Source organism: Rhinolophus hipposideros, assembly GCF_964194185.1.
Source record: "Rhinolophus hipposideros genome assembly, chromosome: 5".
In the NCBI taxonomy this organism is placed as follows: domain Eukaryota; kingdom Metazoa; phylum Chordata; class Mammalia; order Chiroptera; family Rhinolophidae; genus Rhinolophus; species Rhinolophus hipposideros.
The window spans coordinates 27809348-27830535 of NC_138051.1; the positions used below are offsets into that span (position 1 = coordinate 27809348).

The 21188-nt window shown below is 52.1% G+C and overlaps 1 protein-coding gene across 1 annotated transcript; it reads right to left on the reverse strand.

Annotated features, from left to right (window-relative positions):
• Positions 1-371: 371 nt before the first annotated feature.
• Positions 372-19615, reverse strand: NYNRIN (NYN domain and retroviral integrase containing). Its single transcript, XM_081047525.1, has 8 exons — positions 19432-19615; positions 11189-11835; positions 9522-11069; positions 8471-8601; positions 8239-8335; positions 6579-6680; positions 6267-6368; positions 372-5074 (listed from the first exon to the last, which is right to left on the reverse strand). Exons 1-8 carry the CDS (start codon positions 19585-19587, stop codon positions 2203-2205), a joined length of 5655 nt encoding a protein of 1884 aa, XP_080903651.1. The 5' UTR covers positions 19588-19615; the 3' UTR covers positions 372-2202.
• Between the last annotated feature and the right edge of the window lie 1573 nt (positions 19616-21188).

A 21188-nucleotide genomic window follows, 5' to 3' on the forward strand; every position in this document is an offset into this window, starting at 1 on the left:
AGTCCTGTTCCCCTTCCCCAATAGAAAAATCTTTAAAAAAAAAAAGAAAAGAGAGAGAGAGAGAGAGAGAGAGAGAGAGAGAGAGAGAGAGAGAGAGAAAGAGACTGGGAAGAGCACTCGCGTGGAAGCCACAGCCTGGGCTCTCCTCCCAGCCCTACCACGAACCAGCCATGGGTCCTGGGGCTTGCACATCACTACCTGGTTGCCAGGCTCATCTGTAAAATAAGAGCTAGGGTCAGGTGAAGTAGAAAAGGTGCCATCCAGGTCTTCAAATCTGCAAGTCAGCCTGGGAAACATGTAGCAGTCATACCCCACGGTGGCCCCCCACCCTCCTCATTCCCATAATTGAATCTAAAAAAGAATTGGACCTTGGCTCTGTTTTGATCTGTTTATTGATGAATCAAATGAAAACTAAAAGTCATGGAAAAAGGTATAAGCTCATAAATGTGGTTAACAGGGAGAATGGGTACAGCACTGGGAGGAAGAATGAGGTTGGCCATACCATTAGAGGGAGGAGGAGGAGGAAGAGAAGTGGGGAGGGGAGTAGGGAGAGGAGGAGAGAAGGTTCTGCTATAAATCCCACAGCTCAGCTTTCACTTTCTCATGTCACCCAATCATTCTTTCCTGGACAGAACTAACAGCTGGGAATAGTTTAAGGGCAACCTCTAGTAGTTTGTCTACAAGATATGGGAGATGGGGAATTGGAGGGAATATGGGTATAGGATTTTGAGGGATTCTCTCAATTGAACCTGTCACCAGAGCCCTGTCTATGGTGAACTGAGATTCAAGAAGCTTAATCCTGGTCCCAGCTCAGCCACGAGCTAGCTGTGACCTTGGGCAAGTCACTTCCCCTCTCTGGACCTTTCCTTGGCTGTAAAACAAGCAAATTCAACTCTATGGCAGGTTCTATTCTGGCTTTAGCAATGCCAAGTGTGTTGGCAACCTGAGCTAGGCCAGGAGACTGGCTCAGCTTTAGAGAAATAAAACTACTCACAGGCCCAGCCAGAGGGATACGGTGCTGGCCTTCACTGGAGCTCACTCTGTCTGTGGCAGCAGCAATTCAGAGGGTGAGGGTGAATATAAGCACACACACCTGAGAACTCTCTTGCTGCAAGAGTGATCGTTGCAGAGTGCCCTGAGGGCGCCCAAGTTTTGCTCTACACAGAAGGCAGGTCCAGGGGATGGGAGGTGATCCAACCACAGCAGTCACACACTATGTAGGAAATGGGGATGCAGGGCGTCTTGGAGGCGGGAGGAGAGGGTTGTGGGCTTTGGGGTGGGGTAGGGAGGTAGAGACATGCCAACACCTCACCATGTGCCAGACTGCCCATTTCAGACACCCTCCCCCCTTGAAACAGAGGCCTGGGCCCCTTGGTCTAGTTGAAGCAGCTCTTCAGGTAGAGATGCCACATTTGGCATCAAGATCCTTGATTCCTGTGGGGTTGGTATCATCGCAGCAGGGGTCAGGGTTGTCTCCATTGGCTGGAGTCAAATGAGGTAGGCTGACTCAGTCTCCCCCTTGCTTTTCCTTGCTGACAAGCGGGACACTCATTTGTCGCTGGCCATCCTCCCACCCCGGCTCTGAGCCTCAGGGCCGAGGGCTGCCAGCTCTCCCTTGACAGCTAGGCAGGCCTAGCCTGGTCTAAAACAGCTGAACATGAGACTGGGAACAGGCTGCCACTCCACAGCCTGCATGTTTGTGTCAGCTGTGACAACTTCAAGGGCAAAGGGTCCCCAAATGAACAGGTCGGGGGAAAGGAGTCTACATCGGAGGTTTCTGTTGGCGAAGCGAGTGTGGTTCTGGTTCTGAAGTCCCGAGCCACAGTTTCATGGGTAGGTAGCCAGGAGTCAGATTCTGGGTATGTGTGTGCGTGTTTGTGTGCATACACATGCACGTGTGTGATGGGGTGAAGGGTATACTGGGGAAAAAGACATTGAGCCTGGCCTACCTCAGTAAGGGGATTTCGCACTCCCCAGGCGAAACTGCGAAAGGCCCATAGCTGACAGCCTTTGGCAGATTCTCCCAATACCCAAAATTGGGGACGTTTCCATAGGGATGCTGGTCCCCAGTTCAAGGCAATTCAGCAAAGCTTTATGAAGTAACTTCTCTATGAAAGGCACAACGGAGGATCCCAGGGGCTTTGAGAGGCCTAGCACCAGTGGACCAGGACCCTGGGGGCAGGGCTCCCCCACTGCTCCAGCTCACTGCTCCAAGACCTTGAAGGACAGGGGGGTGCCAGTCTTGGCAAAGGACTTCATCAGACTGCTGGGGTAGATGCACCCGAGCTTCTCTGGAGTTGGGAAGCCCCAGACCCTGTAGAGAGACAGGCTCAGGCGGTCCCCAATATAGAAGGGGCCCACCCATTTGGCACTGCTGCCGTTCCTGGGGAGAGACAGCAAGAGGACCTGGTCCCCCACGTTCCACTCCTTCTCCTGGTTCTCCCGCTTGAAACGCCTATTCTCCGCCTTTTCACTGGCCTTGTCAGCCACCCTCCAGTGCAGCTCCAGCAGCTCCCGCATCAGTTGCAGCAGGAAGACATCCATCTTGAGCCCTTCGATATTTGCACTGCTCATCTCCCACCACAGGGGCTCGGTCAGTCTCACCTCACCCCCTGTCAGGATTTGGAATGGCGTGGCTTGGGTGGCCGAGGCCCTGAAGGCCAGGTGCAGCAAGGGCAGGGAAGCCGCCCACCTCTTACCATGCAGGAAGATGAACTCCTTGAGGGCCCTCTTGAATTCCCAGTAGGCCCCTGAGCTTGTCAGGCAGGGAAACTGGAGGTCCCTACTCAGGGAGGCCGTCTGGGCTCCCAGGGCCAACCCACAGCTCACCAAGACATGCCGGGCAAACTGGGGGCCCTGGGCGGCCTCCAGCCTCACGGGAACACCCCACCTTGCAAACACATGCTGAAGTAGCACCTGGGCCACAGCTGTATGCGTGTAGGGCTTCAGTGGGAACGCCTCTACCCACCTGGTATTGGGGTCAGCCACAATCAACACATGCTTGTGGCCCTCCTCACTTATGGTGACGGGACCCACCACCTCGATCTGCAGGTTCGACCAGGGGGCGGTCGACCTGAGGGGCCACAGGGACTCGATAACCTTCAACTCACTGCCGAGGAGATTTCGGGGGATGCAGAATAAGCAGCTCCTGCAGTAATCTCTCACATGCTCCTGCATCCCAGGCCACCAGCCCAGCAACCGCAATTTCTTATAGGTTTCCTCAGGCCTCTGGTGGGCCCCAACGGGGAGGTCATGCACAGAGAAAATCAGATCCCTCCGGAGTTGTCTCGGGACTACCCAGACCTTGGGCTTCTTCTCTCCCTTAAACAGAAGGAGGCCGCTATCCTTGTCCAGGCTGAGAGAGTTAAAGGCAGAACTGAAGGGTGAGGAGCCGGACAATTTCTGCCCAGCCTGCAGCTTGGCAATGATATCCGCCAGAGTGCTGTCGCTTAGCTGTAATGCCAGCAAGTCGGGTCTCTTGCCCATGGTATGGGGAGACACTACGGGGACTGGCACATCCGTTGGCAAATTCCACCACTGCCCACCCCCCTGTGCACCCTGCTTGGCCAGGGTATCCACTGTCACAGCAAACAGGGAGCCACGGTAGGAGGTTCGGTAGATAAATGGAAGAGATGAGAGGCCAGAGGTGAGGGATATGATGTAGGAGAGCAGGCTCGGGTGAGGTAGTGGGGCCCCATCAGAGGACAAGAAGCCCCGAGCCTTCCACAGAGGCAGGAGCTCCCAGAGGAGGCTGAAGACCCAGTTGCAGTGCGTTAGGAAAACCACCGGGAGGTGGGACTGGCCAAAGCGCTCCAGGCCGCAGGCCACAGCAGCCAGGTGGGCATAAGTTGGTGTGTAAGGAGAGCAAGAGAAGGAAAGGGAGACAGGGGGGCTGGTGGGAGACAGGACATAGAGACCAAAGCCAGCACACCACTCATCCTCACGGTAAAAGCAATAGCCCGACATGTGAATGCAGACAAAAGTAGACAGGTCGGAAAAAGGAGGCAGAACCTGGAAGAAACGAGGCATGGAGGATGCAGGCGTCAGCAGTCGGTTTTCCCCCAGCAGGCCCTGGAGAAGTGTCAATTCCAGAGCCCTCTTGCCTCTATCCTGTACCAAGAGGGACCACCGGATCAACCATGCTTTGGAAACCCTTCGGCCCTCTCGTGCCTCAGGGTCCACAGTGGTCCGGGCAGCATAGGAAAGGTCCAGGACCACTGGGGTGTCTCCAATGCAGCGGGAAAAATGCTTGAGGGCCCAGGCCACAGCATAGGGGCTGTCTCCTCCCGACTGGGGGCCCTCGCTCTCCTCATCGGGGAGGAGGGGTTTCGAGGTATAAGCAATGGGGTGCTTCCTCCCTGAGTGCTCCTGGTAGACAATGGCCGTCAGGGCCACTTGGCTCACCGTCACCTCCAGACGGAAGGGCAGCTGGGAGTTGGGGGCTGTCAGGCAGAGGGCAGATACTAGGGCTCGCTTCAGGGACAAAAAGGCCTTCTCGTGCTCCTGGTCCCACTGCCAGTCTGGCTTCTGCTTAAGGAGGCTATGTAAGGGGCCCACAAGGGCTTCATAGTCGGGGATGACATCCTGGTGGGAGTCCATGAACCCCACAAAGAAGGAGAGTGCAGTGAAGTTGCTGGGGATGACCATCTGGGCCAGGTGGGTAAGAATCTGCTGGCAGGGAGCCTTCCCATCCCAGGGGATGCCCAGGGAGGGAGAAGCCACTGCTGGTAGGAGATCGATGTCCAGGGCCCCATCCGGGGGGTCCTGGAGGCTGAGGCACCGGAGGATTTCCTCTGACAGGGAAGGGCACTCGGCCCTGAACACCGACACCAGTGAGGAGTCCAGGTCCTCTTCCTCGGCTGGCCTCTGTACGCCCTGCCCCTCCCTCTGCTCCTCATCCAGCCTCTCCATTGGCTCTCCATCCTGTCTCTCCTCCTTCTCCTCCCTGACTTCTACTTTCTGAGGACTCTCCAAGGGCCCTGGGTCAGTGGCATCATTCAGTTCAGAGATGCTGGCCGAGCTGGGAGGAAGAGTCTTCCACACCTTCAGGAAGTTGCCAATGTCAGTGTCCAACCTGCACCAGAACAGCGGAGTGGAGGGGTCCGATGGAGGAGGGAAGGGGACAGCCCACATGAAAGGTCATCCAAGGGGAAAATCACCCCTGTGGAAATCCTGCAGAACCCCACCCCATTGCTCAGCACCCCTGAGGCTGGGCCAAGTGCCAGCCTCTGACATGGTGGAGCATCAGTCAGGACCGTGCCCTCACATGCTTCCTCTATACACAGAACCTCAATATTAGAGACTCCGCTGTGCTTTGAAGGCTTGTCCAATCAAAATCTCATTGACCAAGGGATATTTTCAACCAGTTTCAAGCCAACATTTGATAAGAATTATTAGATGACTAATGCTCCCAACCTGACCCCAGGATGAGCAAGGCAGGGAGAGTTCAAGAGAGGGAAAGAGGCCTGACAAGGGACTCGGGAGGACACAGCAGACAAACCTCCTCTACATCACTTCTTTTCCAAACCAGGAAAATGGCACTAGGGAGACCTGGCCCAGGAAGCAGCATCCTGTCCAGAAGGTACACCACAGTCCCCTGGTGGGCTCAGGGAACTGGGAGATGGGGAATAAGGTGGCTCAGAGGAGGCAGAGGCCAAAGGATCTGAGTTACTGCAAACCAGTCCTGCGGACACCAGCAAAGTGACCTTGGGAAAGTACTTGAGTCTCTGATTCCTCATCTGTAGAATGAAGACAGTGGTCAGGTATTTCTAACTCAAGGTGTGAAGACCAAAGGGGATAATAAATGTGGAAAAAATTCTCCTTGGCATATAATCTAGAAACAGCTGTCCTTGTACACAATGAAACAAGAATAAGGCTGTTGACTGCCTTGTTCCAATAGTATAACCCTGAAATCATCAATGGCCCTCCACAAGAGGTCTGATAACTGTTGAGTACTCATGTAATGGAATATCACACGGTCATTAAAGAGAGCCATTTGAATTAACATCTGGAAAAAAACAATAAAAAGTTGAGTACCAATTATGGAAGGATATATACAGTATTAAAGCATCTGTGAAAAATTGAAAAACTACAAAACCACACTGTAAGTGGTTTATAGATGTATAAATAAGTGGTAGAAGTGTAAAGACGTAAAAAAAGTTCAATCATTCTGCTCACTATTAAGCACTAGACAAATGCTAGCTAGCACTTAGGGGAAGTTTCTGGTCAGTCCCAGGAGGGGCAAGGAGGCAGGAGAGGCCCATTACCTATTTGGCTTCCTCAGAAACTCGTCCAAAGTAGGGCCATCACGGCCCAGGGGGTCGTCAGGCACCATGAAGAGATTCCCCGCAAAGGTGAAGGGCAGCAGGCTGGACCCGAGAGAGAAGAGGCACAGTCACAGAGGAGCCCTTGACTCACCCACACCCCATTGCTGCCCGGGCATCTCCACGGAGGAGAGACCCAGCAGGTGCTGGTGGGCACTGCCCCAAGGCCCCTCTCCCTGCCCCAACACCCCCCTGCCAGAGGCTGTCTGACATCCAAGGGGAAGGAACAGCCTAACCCCCTCTGAGCTGCCTCACCGATCTTTGACCATCAGTTTCTTGGAATTATTCATTAGAATGTGGAGCTGCTCATTGGTGACGATGATGCCATCCGTCTCTTCTGCCAGCTTTACCATGAACCTGCAAGGAGACAGGGAGTCACTAATGACCCAATAAGCAGACCCTCCTTTCCCCAGTGCTCCAGGAAAATGAACTTGTAGTTTCACATTGAGGCATATTGGACAAAAACTGCTCTTTGTAGTCAGGAAGCCGGGGCTCAGGAGCCCATCCCCTCGTCTATGCAGCCATCTGGGATCACCACTAGTACCTGGGAGGCTAAACTGGGCTGCACACCCCCCGACTGTCTATACAAACACAGACCCTTATTTTACACGTAGGCGTTCACATCCACACGCACACACACAATCCCACAGACTTGTCCACACCCACACATGAATTTCTACTGCTTCAGTGTGCACATCTGTAAAACGTAAAACACCTACCTATATTGCTGTGAGAATTAAACTGAATGACAGCACACTCAGTGCCTGCTACACAGCCCACACACAAATTTTCCGTTATTACTCTTCACACATCATTCATGTACATGCTGAGACACACAATCATACATATACTATATGTACACATGTATACACATATAAAACGCATATAAAAACACACACCTGAATAAACAAACCCATTTTCCAAGGATCACCTCTACTGGAAAGAGGACTGTGACCAGGAAAGAAAGCAAAGGCCACCCACTTAGCATTCCCTGAAGACGGCCATTCAGGCGGCCCCAAGCCTGCTATTCCACTAGTGTCCAGCAGAGGGGGCCATCTGCAGAAAAGCCATCTTCCAACACAGGAAGGAACCTACAGGAACTTAAAACACCTCACCCAGTGGGCTTGATCTTGAAGGAAAGATGCCTGAGCTGCCCTGCCCACCCCTTCCCAGGCCTGAAGGCTGAGTGGGGGCCAGGTTTGGGGAATAGTGGTGAGGAAGACATCTTCCTGCCCGGCATGGTAGGTGCCTAAGTGGAGCCAAGACCTGTGTCTAACCCAGGAGAGTACAGCAGGGCCTTCTCTGCCCCAAAAAGGCAGCATCACAACCACCCCGTGCACAGTGGTTGTGCAGTCATGTTGGGGACTGGGTGCTTAGGATTGACAAGTAGGGAGGCATTCAGGCTTTAGCTAGGAAATGGGGCCAGTCTAACCATTTGCAGAACCCAGCCAGAGCTGCGCATATACCTCCTCCCAGTACCAGGGATGGGGAAGAGAAAGACTGAAGCAGCTCCTTGAGACATGAACTTCAACCCAAACTGTCACCCAAAACCATCTGTTTAGGGAAGCAGCTCACTCGAAGCACCGAAGCACCAAGAGTCACCTGGCCAATCCTATCCAAAGCAGTGGGTCTTGGCCCATACGTCATGGGGAAAGAAAGTCTGTTAACTAAGGGAAATGAAGTTGCAAAGTCCCAAAGTCAGGAATGCCCATTGGCTCTAGTAGAGCTGAGCTTGGAGCCGTCTCCTCGCTGTGTCCTTCTCTTTGCCTACAGAGGGCTATGCGTCATCTTCTTTCACATGACCCCCTCAAACATGTCTGCCTCCGTCTCCTGGAGCGGACAAGCCAGGACTCCACCTGACACACCAGTCCAGACTCCGGAGCCCCACAGAGAGAAGGCCTGGGGACTGGCACACCTGTAATCATAGGTGGTGATCTTCTTGCCGTTCTCAAGCTGGGAGGGGGTGATTGAAAGCATCTTGAGGGAATGTAGCTTCGTCAGAAAGTGACTCTCTGGAGGGGAAAGGCAGAAGACAGAGATGGTCACAGGAAGGATTAAGTGGAAAAGGCCACAGTGGGGACAGAGCGTCAGGGAGAGGAAAAGCTTGGTGATGCTGGAGGGGCTCGGGGGGGCAGTGCACAGCTCACCTCTCACCCTCCGGTTCTTCTTCAGCTGCCAGGTGGGTACAAATACAGTGACCTCTCGGTGTCCCCGGTTCCAGAAATACTGCACTGCCATAGCAATGCCACGGCAGGAGAAGAAGTGCTGGAGGCCATGCCTGTGGGGTTGGCGAGAAGTGAAGGAGCAACTGCCTAGGCATAGAATGGCCCTGCCTCTCCACACCTCCCTTAGAGCCAGCCAGGGCAGCACAGTGGGCAATGCCAGGGCACCAGCATCAGCACCACAGACACCAAAAATGCCTTTCTCCCTTCCTTCCATCATCAGACCACCATCCTTCCAGCACCTATTGGGTAAACTCATCTACTGTGTGTGTGTATGTGTGTGTGTGCGCGCGCGCGCACGCGCGCGAGCGGCCCCCAGGGCAAGAGGAGGAAGAAGGCGACCTCTATACTCAAAGAGCTCAGGTTAGAGCTGGAAGCAAACAAACATTCACTGACCACCTACTGTGTGCGGGGAGTATACTCAACACAGATATTAGTCTACCGTGGTCTTGCATATATTTATGCTAATGCATACACAGCAGTAAGTGCTATAGAGGGAGGGCGATGTCTAAGGGTTGGTCAGGAAAAGCTTCATAGAAGAGGTCTGCACTAAGAGTAGGGTTCCGGCTAAGCATTGGAAAGGCCTGGGGTTGTCTGATGCCATCCTATAGAAAGCACACTGCACCGGAAAGAGAGTGGGCCTTGGCAGTGAGTGGATCTGAACCCAAAGGCCAGTTAGAACCATTACTGGCTCTGGGAATTTGGGCAGGATTTGCCACCTCTATGAGCCTGTTTCGGCTTCTGTCAAAGAACAGAAACCTACATTTGCAGGGTTACTGTGACGATTCCATGCACACTGCCTACCGTGCAGTAGCCACTCAATATGGGTCACTTCCCCTCCCATCTTTTCCCCATTTGAACCCCATGTCACCCACAAACAGAGGTCAAGAAGGGATGCCCACAATCTGTCTCCCCAGGGATTCCCTGCCGCAGCCCCCCAGCATGCCCAGCCTCCCCCAGACCCGTGGCTACTCACACCATGGCCACACTGCTGCCGTCAATGACCACTCGCCGCAGCCCGTGGTTCCCAGGTTCCCCCGACAGGTTCAGCTCAAAGGGTGTATTGAGGGCCTCGTGGTACCTCTGGAAGCTGGTCACTGTATTGTTCGCCTGTGGTTGTCGAGGGGGCTGCCTCGGGGCCCCCTCCCAAGCCCCCAGGAGTCCGCCCACCTGAGGTTGGTGCTTACTACTGGGAGCCAAGGTACCGCTGGACTGGGAACTCTGCCTCCTGGCCTCTCCCTGGCCCTTCAAGGAGGCACTGCCCCTTAACAGAGGCTGAACCTCACTCAGGAGTTTGGCTGCATCCAAGGCTGGGCCTGGATCTGTGGGTGCCTTCTGAGCTGCAGGCATTTTTGGAGCTCTGGAGGCTTTGGGGGCTGCAGATGCTTTGGGAGCTGTGGACCCTGTTTTAGCTGCAGGCCCAGTTTGAGCTTTGGGTGTTTTGGGGCCCACAGATGATGTTTTAGCTGCAGGCATTTTCTGAGCTGTGGGAGTTTTCGGAGTTGCAGGCACCACGTGAGCTGCAGATGCCGGTTGACCCACGGCTGCCTTCTGAGCTGTGGGCACCACTTGAGGTGCAGGCTTTGCTGGAACCGAAGGCACTTTGGGAGCAGCAGATTCTGTGTGGACTGCTGGCATCATTTGGGTTGTAGGCACTTTGGGGGCTGCAGACGGCACTTGGTTTGCGGGTGGAGTTTGAGCTGCGGGCACTGCTGAAACCATGGGCACTTCAAGAGTTTCAGGCACTGTTTGAGAGTCAGGTACGGACTGAGCCGTTAGCCCCGGTTGAGCCACAAGCTTCCCTTGAGCTGTAGGCACCCCTTGCCCTCTGGGCAGTGCTGGAAAGGGCCCCTCTTCTGGGCCCTTACAATCCCACTGCACACTTCCTTGATCACCCGGCTCACTTCCAGCTTGGAGTTGGTGTGTAGAGGTCAAAGGTGGCCCTATCTGAGGAAGTCCTGGGCTAGCCTTGTCCTTTATACCCGAGCCCCCTGAGACAACCAATAAACTCACGACTTTTTTGGGGGTCTCTGGCCTGGGGCAATTCTGTAGGGCTGCCTCTCCTCCCGGTCCCCCATCTGGTCTACAATCTGGGCTTTCCACACTGGGCAAAGGAACAAGTTCCTTCTGCTTCCACTCCAGGTTTAAGGGCAAAGGACTCTGCCCTGGCAGTTTGAACTGAATGGGGCCCAGCGGCCTCTGCCAGAAGGGGAAACTGAAGCACGCCTGGGACAGCAGCCAGGCCAGGTGGAGAGAATGCAGTTCATTGATCCTCCAGAAGGTTGCAGCAATAGCCCCTGGCCACAAGGGCCCAAAGGCTGGCCCTGGAGCCCAGGCCTTCCAGGGAGGGCACACACCCAGGGCTGACACTGGAGGCGGGAAGGGGAGTTTGTCTTCCACCCTCTGGACCTGCCTCTGCTGTGACAAGGTTTGTGAGTGGTTCACAGAGTCCTGGTTGCTGGCTCCGGGCACTGGCCCTTCCTTACAAGCACTGTCCATACCACCTTGGTTGTTGGAACCGACCCTGGAGGAAGACCAAGTTTGTTGGAAAGGTGAGGTGGTCAGTTAGGTTCCAAACACCTTCCTTGGGGTGGGGGAGCAGGGGTGAGGGCAGAGAAGCTAGACTGATTGTCCAGAACTTACCGTACCAGCTGGTTTGCTGTCTCCTGCTGTGCATTCTGGCCTGGGGGGGCTCCCAGGCTGGTTAATTTCTTTGAATTTTCTGTGCTCCCATTCTGGAGGGCCCTCATCTCCAGGAGGGGCCCAGGACCATCTCCCATGGACATCATGGCAGGACCTTCCTTCCGCTGGTGGGGAGGGCAGATCATGACCTCCGGGTCAGAGCGGGCGCTGGAGGTGCCGATGCGGCTGAGCCACTCAATGATGTCCTCCTTGCCCGCAGCGTCCCGCACCAGGCTCAGCAGCAGCTCCTGGACCGCTGGGGGCAGCTGCAGCAGGTCCCCTGCATACTGATCACCACGGATCCAGACCAAAGCCCCAAAGGCCCGGGTTACCTCGGCCTCCCAGATTCCCCGGGGGGTGAGCAGGGGGGCAGGGCCCCAGCGCAGCCGCCCCACCAGCTCCTCCAGCCAGTTCTGGGTCATGATGAAAGACTCAGTCAGCCCGCCCACCATCAGGGAGCCAGGGGGGCCAGGCACCAGGTAGGCCAGGGTGCTCCAGCAGAGGCAGTCGAGGAAGAGGCCCTGGGCCCCAAGGAAGGCACAGTGCAGGGCAGGCGGATAGCGAACCTCCTTCCATAGCTCCGGGCTGCACAGGCCCTTCAGATACTCCTGAAGCCACAGTGGGAGAACACAAAGGAAGTCATCCCTTTACGGAGTGGCCACTGGCTGCCACTTCCCACCCAGAAGGCTCACCCCTCACCAAACAGGTGCCCTCCCCTTCCTACCACAAGCCAACGAGTTCCCCCTGGCCAGTCCCTCTCTCCCTGGTCCTGCCTCCTCACAATCATTCCTTTCCAGGAGAGTCTGACAGAATGGGGGAGTCCTAGAGGAAAGGGGAACACCTGGGTTTGGAATGACGGGACCTGGTTCTACTTCCAACTTGACCTTAATAGGTTAAGTTCATTGTGGGAAATTTATCTTCTACTCAGGGCCTCAGCCTCTTCACTTGTGTAACAGGTTAAACAAGATACTCCTAAGGTCCAGTCCTACTCTGGCATTCTAGAATTGTGAAATAACTAGGGAGAGCTAGTTATTTCTAGGGATTGGACCCTGCTGAGCGCCCTCCAGGTGCCAGGAACTTACGTGACCTGGGGCAAGTGATTTATCCTCCCTGTACCTACATTTCCGCATCTGTAAAATGGGGAAAATAGTTCAGCCTCAAAAGCTTATTATGGAGTTTCAGTGAATTAATACAAAAAAAGTGCTTAGCCTAGTGCCTGGCACAGCCTATTCCCATTTTGCAGGCTCAGAAGGGCTATGCAGCTTGCCCAAGGACACACAGCTATAGGGTGACAGGACCAGGACCACAACCCACATCTGTCGGACCCTGAAACCAGAGCTCTTCCACCTCCTCGGGCTGACTACACAGTGACTATAGGGTAAGCTTGTGAGATTCTGGCTTAATCTCCCTCCAGAAGGTCTCTAGCACAATCTGTACCCGTAACCATGGTAACTTTGCTGCCCGGAAGGGCCAGAGGAGGAGATAAGTCTCTGGGCCCACATCCAGGGGAACCCCACAGATATGCACAATGGCTGAACCAGAAGGAAGGCCTCTGGCTTTCTGGGCAGACCAAGTCCTCGTGTTCACACGAGGACTCACACACTCTGTCTTTAGCAGTTGCTGGGATGGGAGAGGTCAGGTTCCTCCATTAGATGGCTGAGTTCCACCAGCATGCTCCCATGAGCTCCAAGGGAGTTTGAGCACTCCCTCTCAATCAGCCAGTTAATGTTGACAGTGTTCACTCTCCTGTTCCTCCATATCCCCGTGTCGCTAACAGTCATGATCTTCCTGCTCTCCCCTGACAGTTCCATTAGGGAGCAAATGCTCCATTCAGGATCTCCAGCAGTCATCCTGAAGACCACTCCAGGCCCTCTGCTTACCTTCGGCCTATGTTGACCTCTTCCACCTGGCCCAGGATATAGACTGCCAACCCTTTCCCCAAAGGGCCTGAGGTCCGGTTCTAACCCCTTTCCAATCAGTCCCAAACCAGCTCAAAACCTGACTGAGATCCCAAGCCAACTCCTCCCACCCAGAACCTCAGCTGGACCCACTGCCTCGCAAGGGTGAGTCTGACCAGGTGCAGGATCCTCTCACAGATCTTAACAAACTCGCCCCCCCTGTGCACCCCACATTCTAACCACATGGAAACAATATGTAAACACGAAGAGATGTGCTGGAGAGGATTATGGGTGGTTTCTTTCTCTTTGTGCAAAGAGCTTAAAATATTTATTGTACCATTAACTATTCAATATTTTTTAACTAGAAGATATACAGGAACTGAAATAATTTTCAAAATAATAAATCTGAATATTTATTGAACACTTACTCTGTGCTGGGCTCTTTACACACATTATCTCATTTATTCCTCTCTCAGCCCTGTAAGGAAATTACTATCATCCCTATTTTAGATGAGCAAGGATGGGCACATGTTCAAGGTCACACAGATAATGGGCTGGGACACTCAGCCACTCTGACTCCAATGTCTGGGGTCTTAATCACGACACTGTCTATACTTTCAAGCCAAAAAAGAAGAAGGAGGAGGAGGAAGATGAGGAGAAGAAGAAAGGGAAGAAAGAGGAGGAGGAAGAGGAGAGGAAACAACAGGGATTTACATCCAGAAAATACCTGGGACAATTTTCCGGCTTAAAAGCCCATCGAGGACTTTTTCCAACAAAAGGAGAAAAAGTACAGAAGAGGCAGGAACAAAATAAGCACAGAAAAAGAGTGGTATATTCATAAAAATATGTTGCACAATGTCCCGCAGATTCTTCGTCAACTTGTAAGTTAAATTAAAAACACCATCAAATAGTTTAACACTGCTCTATACTTGATCAAGTTGCTTTATTATTTAACACCTGACTTAGGATTCTTCCTTCTCTTAAGCTTTCCAGAACCGCCCAAAATTATACTGCAGAATACTCAAAAGCTCAGAAAATGACAGCACCAAGAAACCCTGGAATTGGGAGTGAAGGAGAACATAAAAAGAAAGGTGGACTGAGGTAAAGTTGTTTGAGAAGCAGTTAAGATCCAGGGGCCAACCATCCCCCACCACCACACACAAACAGGCTGGGCAAGGACCTCCCTACCCACTGGAGATTTGTTCTCTACAGAGCTGAAAACAGGTCCTGGGATTAGAGGTTTATCATATCAGCATACTTAAGGGTGTGAGTACCATACAAAAAACATGGAGGAAGGAAGGAGGGCCAAACAATGATGTCTACCATGAAAGCTGATTTCAGAGAAATTCATTTTTCCCATTCAGAAATTCAGCAGCCAGACCCTGACCCTCTAGGATAAAGAACAGAGAAATACATTCTAGAAATCCAGCCGGCCCAAGAGCAAAGACCACCAAGCAGGTTCCCAAATAGTCAGTACCCCCAGACCTCTGTATAGCCAAGCTCAAAATCAGTAAGACTCAGTCAGCTCCAGATTGGCATTTTGACCTTCATTCTTAATCATGACAATATTATCAAACGTATGAAGAAAACTTCTAATGTGAGGCAAACATATAGAAAACATACAAAAAGGGGTGGGGAGAGACTTGAAGGAAGAGAAAGTCAGGAAGAAGAAAGCTTCAAACGGTCTCCTCCTATCATTAGTCTCCTCAGAGATAACAGAGAATATTGTACAAACTGAACGAGAATAGGCTACTATTTTTAAAAAGGAAATATAGAGAGAATATAAATGACTTTTAGACATTACAAATATGATGGCAGAGGGGCAGCCAGTTGGCTCAGTTGATTAGAGCACGGTGCTCTAAACAAGGTTGTCAGTTCGATCCCCGCATGGGCCACTGTGAGCTGCGCCCTCCACAACTAGATTGAAACAACTACTTGACTTGGAGCTGATGAGTCTGGAAAAACACACTTAAATAAATACACACATATATATATGTGTATACATATATATATATAATGGCAGAAATGAAAGACCCAAGAAAAGGGTTGGAAGATAAAGTTAAGGAAATCTCCAGAAAGCAAAGCAAAAAGTCAGAGTTGGAAAATAGGAGAAAAAATAAGAGAAGTGAACCAGTCAGTCCAGAAAACCCGATGTCTGAATAGGAGTTCCAGAAAGAGAGAAAACAGAAAACATAGGGGAGAAAATCATCAGTGAAACATTTCCAGAAAATGCCCTAAATCTGAAGTACATGAGTGTCCGGATAGAAGGACCCACTGAGTACAACAGTAACCAATGATGGATGAAGAGAGAGCCACATAAAGGGGTCTCACTAAGAAAACTCAGAACGGGGGAAACTACAAACTTCCAGAGAGAAACAAAACCTCACATACAAAGGACCAGGAATCGGAAATCTTCGGACATCTAAAAAGCAAGAAGTCAATGGAGTAATGCCTTTACATTTCTGAAGGGAAATAATTTTCCATTTATAATTTGATACCAGCCTATCAATCAAGTGACCTTCAGATATACAATCCCAACATTTTTACCTCCTATAAAACCTTTCTCAAGAAGCTCCTGGAGAGTATTTTCCATCAAACCAAGAAAGGAGACCAACATAAGAAAAAAAGCAAAAGCAACCTCCAGGATGATAATGAAGAGAAATCTCAGAATTTACTCATCCTTTCAACAAATCATTACTGAGTACCTACCATGTGCCAGGCACTGTTCTAGAATGACGACTGTCAGCAGGCACAGAGGACAACTAGTTCAGGTTAGAAAGGACTCAAGAGACAAGCAGGTTGAGAGCAGTCATCAGCACACTCTAGCACTGCACCATCTTTCTATAACTTGAAGCTAATGGTGGATGTGCTCCACCCACCCAAGAAAGAGAAAGACATTTGGTCCAGGAAACAAGACATCTAACAAAGACAAAAGGCAAAGAAAGGCCAAGCATGACAGCAAACAAAAGTCTCAGGATAACAGCTCTGCAGGTTGGATAAGACAGAAGGAAGGATGTCTCCAAGAAAAAATTTGGAACTGAAAGAACACCTTGAACCGATAGATTGACCTTATAGAAAATTGTAGCGAGAAGCCACTGAAAGTTTTAAGACTTGGCAATAGGTACAAAGAAAAACAAGCACATTGAAAAACAAGGAGTTCTTAACCTCAGTGAAATAAAAAAGAAAGAAAACATAATCATAGTACATACATTTCAATGTTTAGATGTTAATGATATTTGCATAGATATAATGATGCAAATACTAAATATAGATTTAACAGAAAATTTAAAAATAACTATATTAAAAATAGAGGATGGCAATGTAAGGAAGTTAAATCCTCACCTACAATAATAGGAAGTAGAAAAAAATATCTCAAATTGATTCATCAAAAGATAATCCTATCTTAAATTTTAGGGGGAATATGGAGATGTGTAAATGCCGGAGCAAACATTGTCTACAAGGAAGGGCATTTGAGAGAGAATTGAGAAGAACAACGCAGGGAATCGCTGTGTTCTATTGTGAACTTTTTCAAAATTATTGGACTTTTAAATTGCGAATTATTTTGATAAAAGAAAAATTAAGTTAAAAAAAAAGGAGGGTTAGGTGCCCACCACACAATTAGGTGTGCTGGTAAGTGTTTAACAGTCAGTTGGGGGATTAGCCCTGATTTGTAGCATATACCAATTCCTGTGATGTAAATACTCTCACCATGACTGATTTCAAACTACCAATGGGAGTCCATGGGCTTGCAAACTTCCTGAAATGTTAACTATGGGTCAGTAGCAGCCACCTCCAGCATACCTCTGGCCATTACCGACTTCCATGGTACTGCTCACAGTTAAGTGTGGAGCAGAGACAGATGAACCCCCCTTTCCACTGGCTGATTTCACTCAGAAGCCAGGCCTCCCCAAGTGTTTGTTTTTGCTGCTTGGGAATATGATTTCAGCAGTGTCTTCATTGTTTTTTAAATCCCACCACAAGAAAACAATGTAAAGTCACTCTTGAATTCTACAGAGATTTTCCTGGAAGACCAACCACATGTATTGTATAAACACACCCAGACCCTTCTCTAGATGAGCCTGTATCCTGACTCTTCCTCCCCTCACCAACAAGCCATCCCCATTCTCACCCCTTCCTCAATCTCTAGTCTCACTGAGTCCTTGCTGCCGGTTGGCCATTATCAAAGTGCATGATTCTGTGTCCCTACAGCTTAGATTGGGGTGAGCCACAGCACCTCCACATGGAAAACACTAGATATCCTTATACTTGGGAAATTTTCCTGTATCACATCGCTGAACCTTAGAGAGCATTTTAGCCAAGCTTCTCACTTTACAAACAAACAGACCAAAATTCAGAATGGGAAAAGGACTCGCTCAAAGGTACACAGCTAGGTAACAACTGATATCTGTACTCTATAGTTCTCCACATTTTGCAAAAGTACTTAAGCATGTGTAATTTCAGCTGCCTCTCACAACCCCTCCATGAGGTGGGTGATAATATATTATTTTATAGATGAGAAATAGGCTCAAGAGAGGGTAAATGATTTGACCCAGGTCACCCAGTTAGAAGGTAGCAAACGCCAATCTCAAACTCTCCCACCATACCCCTCTGTCACGTATAATTTGGTGATAGCAAATTAAGGCCAGATCTCTTAACTCCTGAGACAAAGCCTTATACTCCCCACCTTCCCTATCCTCTTGTTCCAAACCTCCAACCATTTCTTCTTTCTGCTCATTCTGTGAAATAAGGGAGGTAGTTACTTCAGGTATCCTTATGCTATGTTTCCATCTTAAACAGTGCCTTTCCCCAGGGGAAGACAAAGGAGAAGGAGTGATAGGGTAAGGGAATTGAGGAAGCGACAGGTTACAACAGCAGGGCCTGGAGTGTAAGGGAGGGATCCTGTAGGAGGCAGTGGGAGCAGGAGCAGACAGGCCTGGAGAAGCTGATCCCAGGATTCAAGCAGGGGGCAGAGGAGCTGTGCACCTCAGAAAGTACCAGTCCCATAAAATGGTGAGCTGTTGTATTTCAAATTAACAAAATCATTAAGAACCCTAAACAACCCAAAAGGCTTCTCTTGTTAACCCATCCTATCCCAGCTACTGAGAAGTTTTAATCTCAGGGGCTCCTGCACATCTATTCTCAGGACAGACACCCCTCCCCTCCCCCAGCACCTCTGACAGAATTGGAAAAACTGCTGACGCAGCAGCTCAACAGAGGGGCTGAGGGAGGAACTTTCCAGCCTGCCTGCCTGCTGGCCAGCGTGTTCTGGGCCTCCCCCACCCATGGCCTTCACCAATTAGTATATTGGTATAGACCCAGCTGGGGAAGGAGAGTGTGTTGGGGTGGTCTGGGGCAGAGGGAGGCAGTAGCATTCCTACCAGGAAAAGATAAGATAAGGGAATCTGAGGGAAGAGGGAGACCTTGGCCATGATTGGGGGTCAAAGAGAACCTGAGAGGCACAAGTGGAAGAGAAGCTTGTGAGAGAAGCCAGGGAGAATACAAGAGGCGCACACTGTGACCTGGCCTATCTACAGTAGTGCCCAACCCCATACAGCAAGCCCTTTCACCTGAAAGCCCACAGCCCTCCTCCCAGATTCCCACCCATCCCCAAGGGCTGCTGCCTTCCAGAGCAGCTGCACCCCCACCCCTGAGCCCTACAAAAGGCTGTCGATGGCATCAAGAGTATGGGGCAGGGAACCCAGAGCTCTGGATTCTGGTCCCAGCCCCCATCATCCCCACCAGCCTGACCCTGAGCACTCAGGTGAGCCCCTTCCCCTCTCTAATCCCCAATACCTCATCTGTAAAATGCCAGCACTGTTTTAGCAGCATATCTAAGGGGCCCTCCAGTCCCTGCACCCTAAGAGGCTCCAAGGGACAGCCCCAGATTTCAGGAGACTTAAAAGGAGACAGGACTGTCTCGGTGGAGAACAAAGAGGTGTGTTGCAGAGTCCATAGAAATGCAGGACCTTAAGTTGCTCCCCAGAGGGAGGAGGGGAGCTGTGGGTGCTGGGGCCCTGGCCAGGGAAGGCTCATGAGGGTACACACCCTGCGGAGCTTCTCTCAAGGCATTTGAGGGGCAGAAGTGACACGCCAGAGAGGGGTGGGGCGGAAAAGAGAAGGAACCAAAGGGAAGAAACCAAGGCTGCAAATCTGGAAAGGCAGGAGGATGGCCCGGTACCTGCCCGCCATACTGCCGAGTCCAGGTCGAGGAACTAACTGCTGGGGTCCCCTGTCTCCCCGGGGGCAGGGCAGCGGGAGAGAGGTCTGGCAGAGAGGGACGAGTGGGGGTGGAGAGCAGCTATTTACCTTGGCCTTGCCCAGGTTCTCCCTGGGCCCCTCGAGCTGCAGCCAGAAGTAGGGGGTGTCCGGGCGGCTCTGGAAGGCGTTGAGCTTGACCCTGAAGATGCGCTGCACTTGCAGCCGCTGCCGCTGCACCCGGGGCTTGGATTTGGTCTGCACCATGACCCATTCCTGCGCTGGAGGGTCGCCCCCGGACAGGAGCATGGCTGCCCCGCCCGCCCCTGAAAGGACGGAGCCCAAAGTGTCACCGGGGTCCCAGCGCGGGAGGCGCCCCCGCCCCGCCCTAAGAGCCCAGGCCACGCCCCCCGCTCACCGAGGCGCGCCCCCCGCCTCGGCCTAGGTCCTCGGGGCTCGCGGACCCACCCGCCACCGCTCGGGCGCCCGCCCTCCGGAGCTCCGTCCCTTTCGGCGGTGGCTCCCGGGACAATCTCTTCCTGCCAGGGGTTGCAGCTGGGGGTGGGACCGGTCGGGCTCCCGCCGCCCTCCCCTCCTCCCCCAGCCTTCCCCCTTCACCACTCCGCCAGCCCTTCCAGGATGAACTCCTTCTCAGTCGGCTGGGCAGCGTAACGGGGCGAGGGAGGCGGAGGGGAGGAGGAGAGGGGCGGGGGGGAGGGTCCTGGAAAACTCTGCCATCCACCCAAGTTTTGGGCTCGGAGCCAGAATCCCGGGGTCAAAGTTAATTTCCTTCCACGTTCCCCTTTCCCTAGTGGAAGGAAGAGGAAGAGGAAGGAGGGGAATTCGGGTGGGGGAAACGGGTCTTGGTTTCACGGACCTGGCGGTTCCTCACTCCTACCCAGCCGCCTCCCAGGCCTCCTTGGAGAACAGGGACCTGTGCTGCTGCTTCCCTCGAGGAAAGGGTTAAGGGAGAGCAGGGTGGGGAGCCCAGGAGGCCGGGGCCAGAGGAAACTCTGGGCTGGAAACCGAGCAGGAAGGGGAGGGTAACAGCACCGCCTCCCCACCCCTCCCCCCAAGTCTGGGGACAGCCTGGAGCTGGCAGGCAGCCCAGAGCCTCCTGAAGCCCCCAGGACTGGAGGGGCCTCCCCGCCCGAGTTTTCAGACTTATGTTGTTTATGAAAGCCCTTTTTAGCAAGTTTGAGTTATGTCCTGAGGGGAGGATGGGATCAGGGTCTGGTGGGTAACACAGCCTCTGAGGGTTCCCTCAACCCTTGACCCACAGCCAGCTGCTTGGCATCAGTGGTCAGGGACTAACCCTGGGCTGGGGGCCACCTCCAACACCGGACCCCAAAGGCATCCCCAGCACAAAGAACACCTTATGCAGCCCTGTGGCCTGAACAGAACCTGGCTCTGTGGAGGGCACCATCTATGTCCTGGAACTCAATGACCTTTATTTTCCAAACCAAAACCAAGAGCACAGTCTGACAGATACAAGTGTACCTATGGGGACAAAGGGCAGTGGGCTTTAAATTAGGCTGCCCTGGAACAACTGGGCTGAGGGGCCATGGTGTGTTTGTGTACCTACAGGAAAAGACCAGAAGTGCCCCACAGCAAGGAAGGGGCCCAACTAAGGGAGAAGGCATGGGCTCACAGCACTCCTAGTCTGGACGGAACTCAACCCATCCAGTCCTACCCCACTTCTGCTGCTTCTCCCTAGATTGGAATCCAGATAAGGAAAAGGTGATCTGTGTCACCCTGGCTCCAAGGCCTTCTGCTCTGTCCTATGTCAAGTTCTTGGTCTGCCCCCTCTACAGCACCTTGAAGCAGAAGACTCTCAGAGTGAACTTGTCTCTTTCTGCTCTTACTAT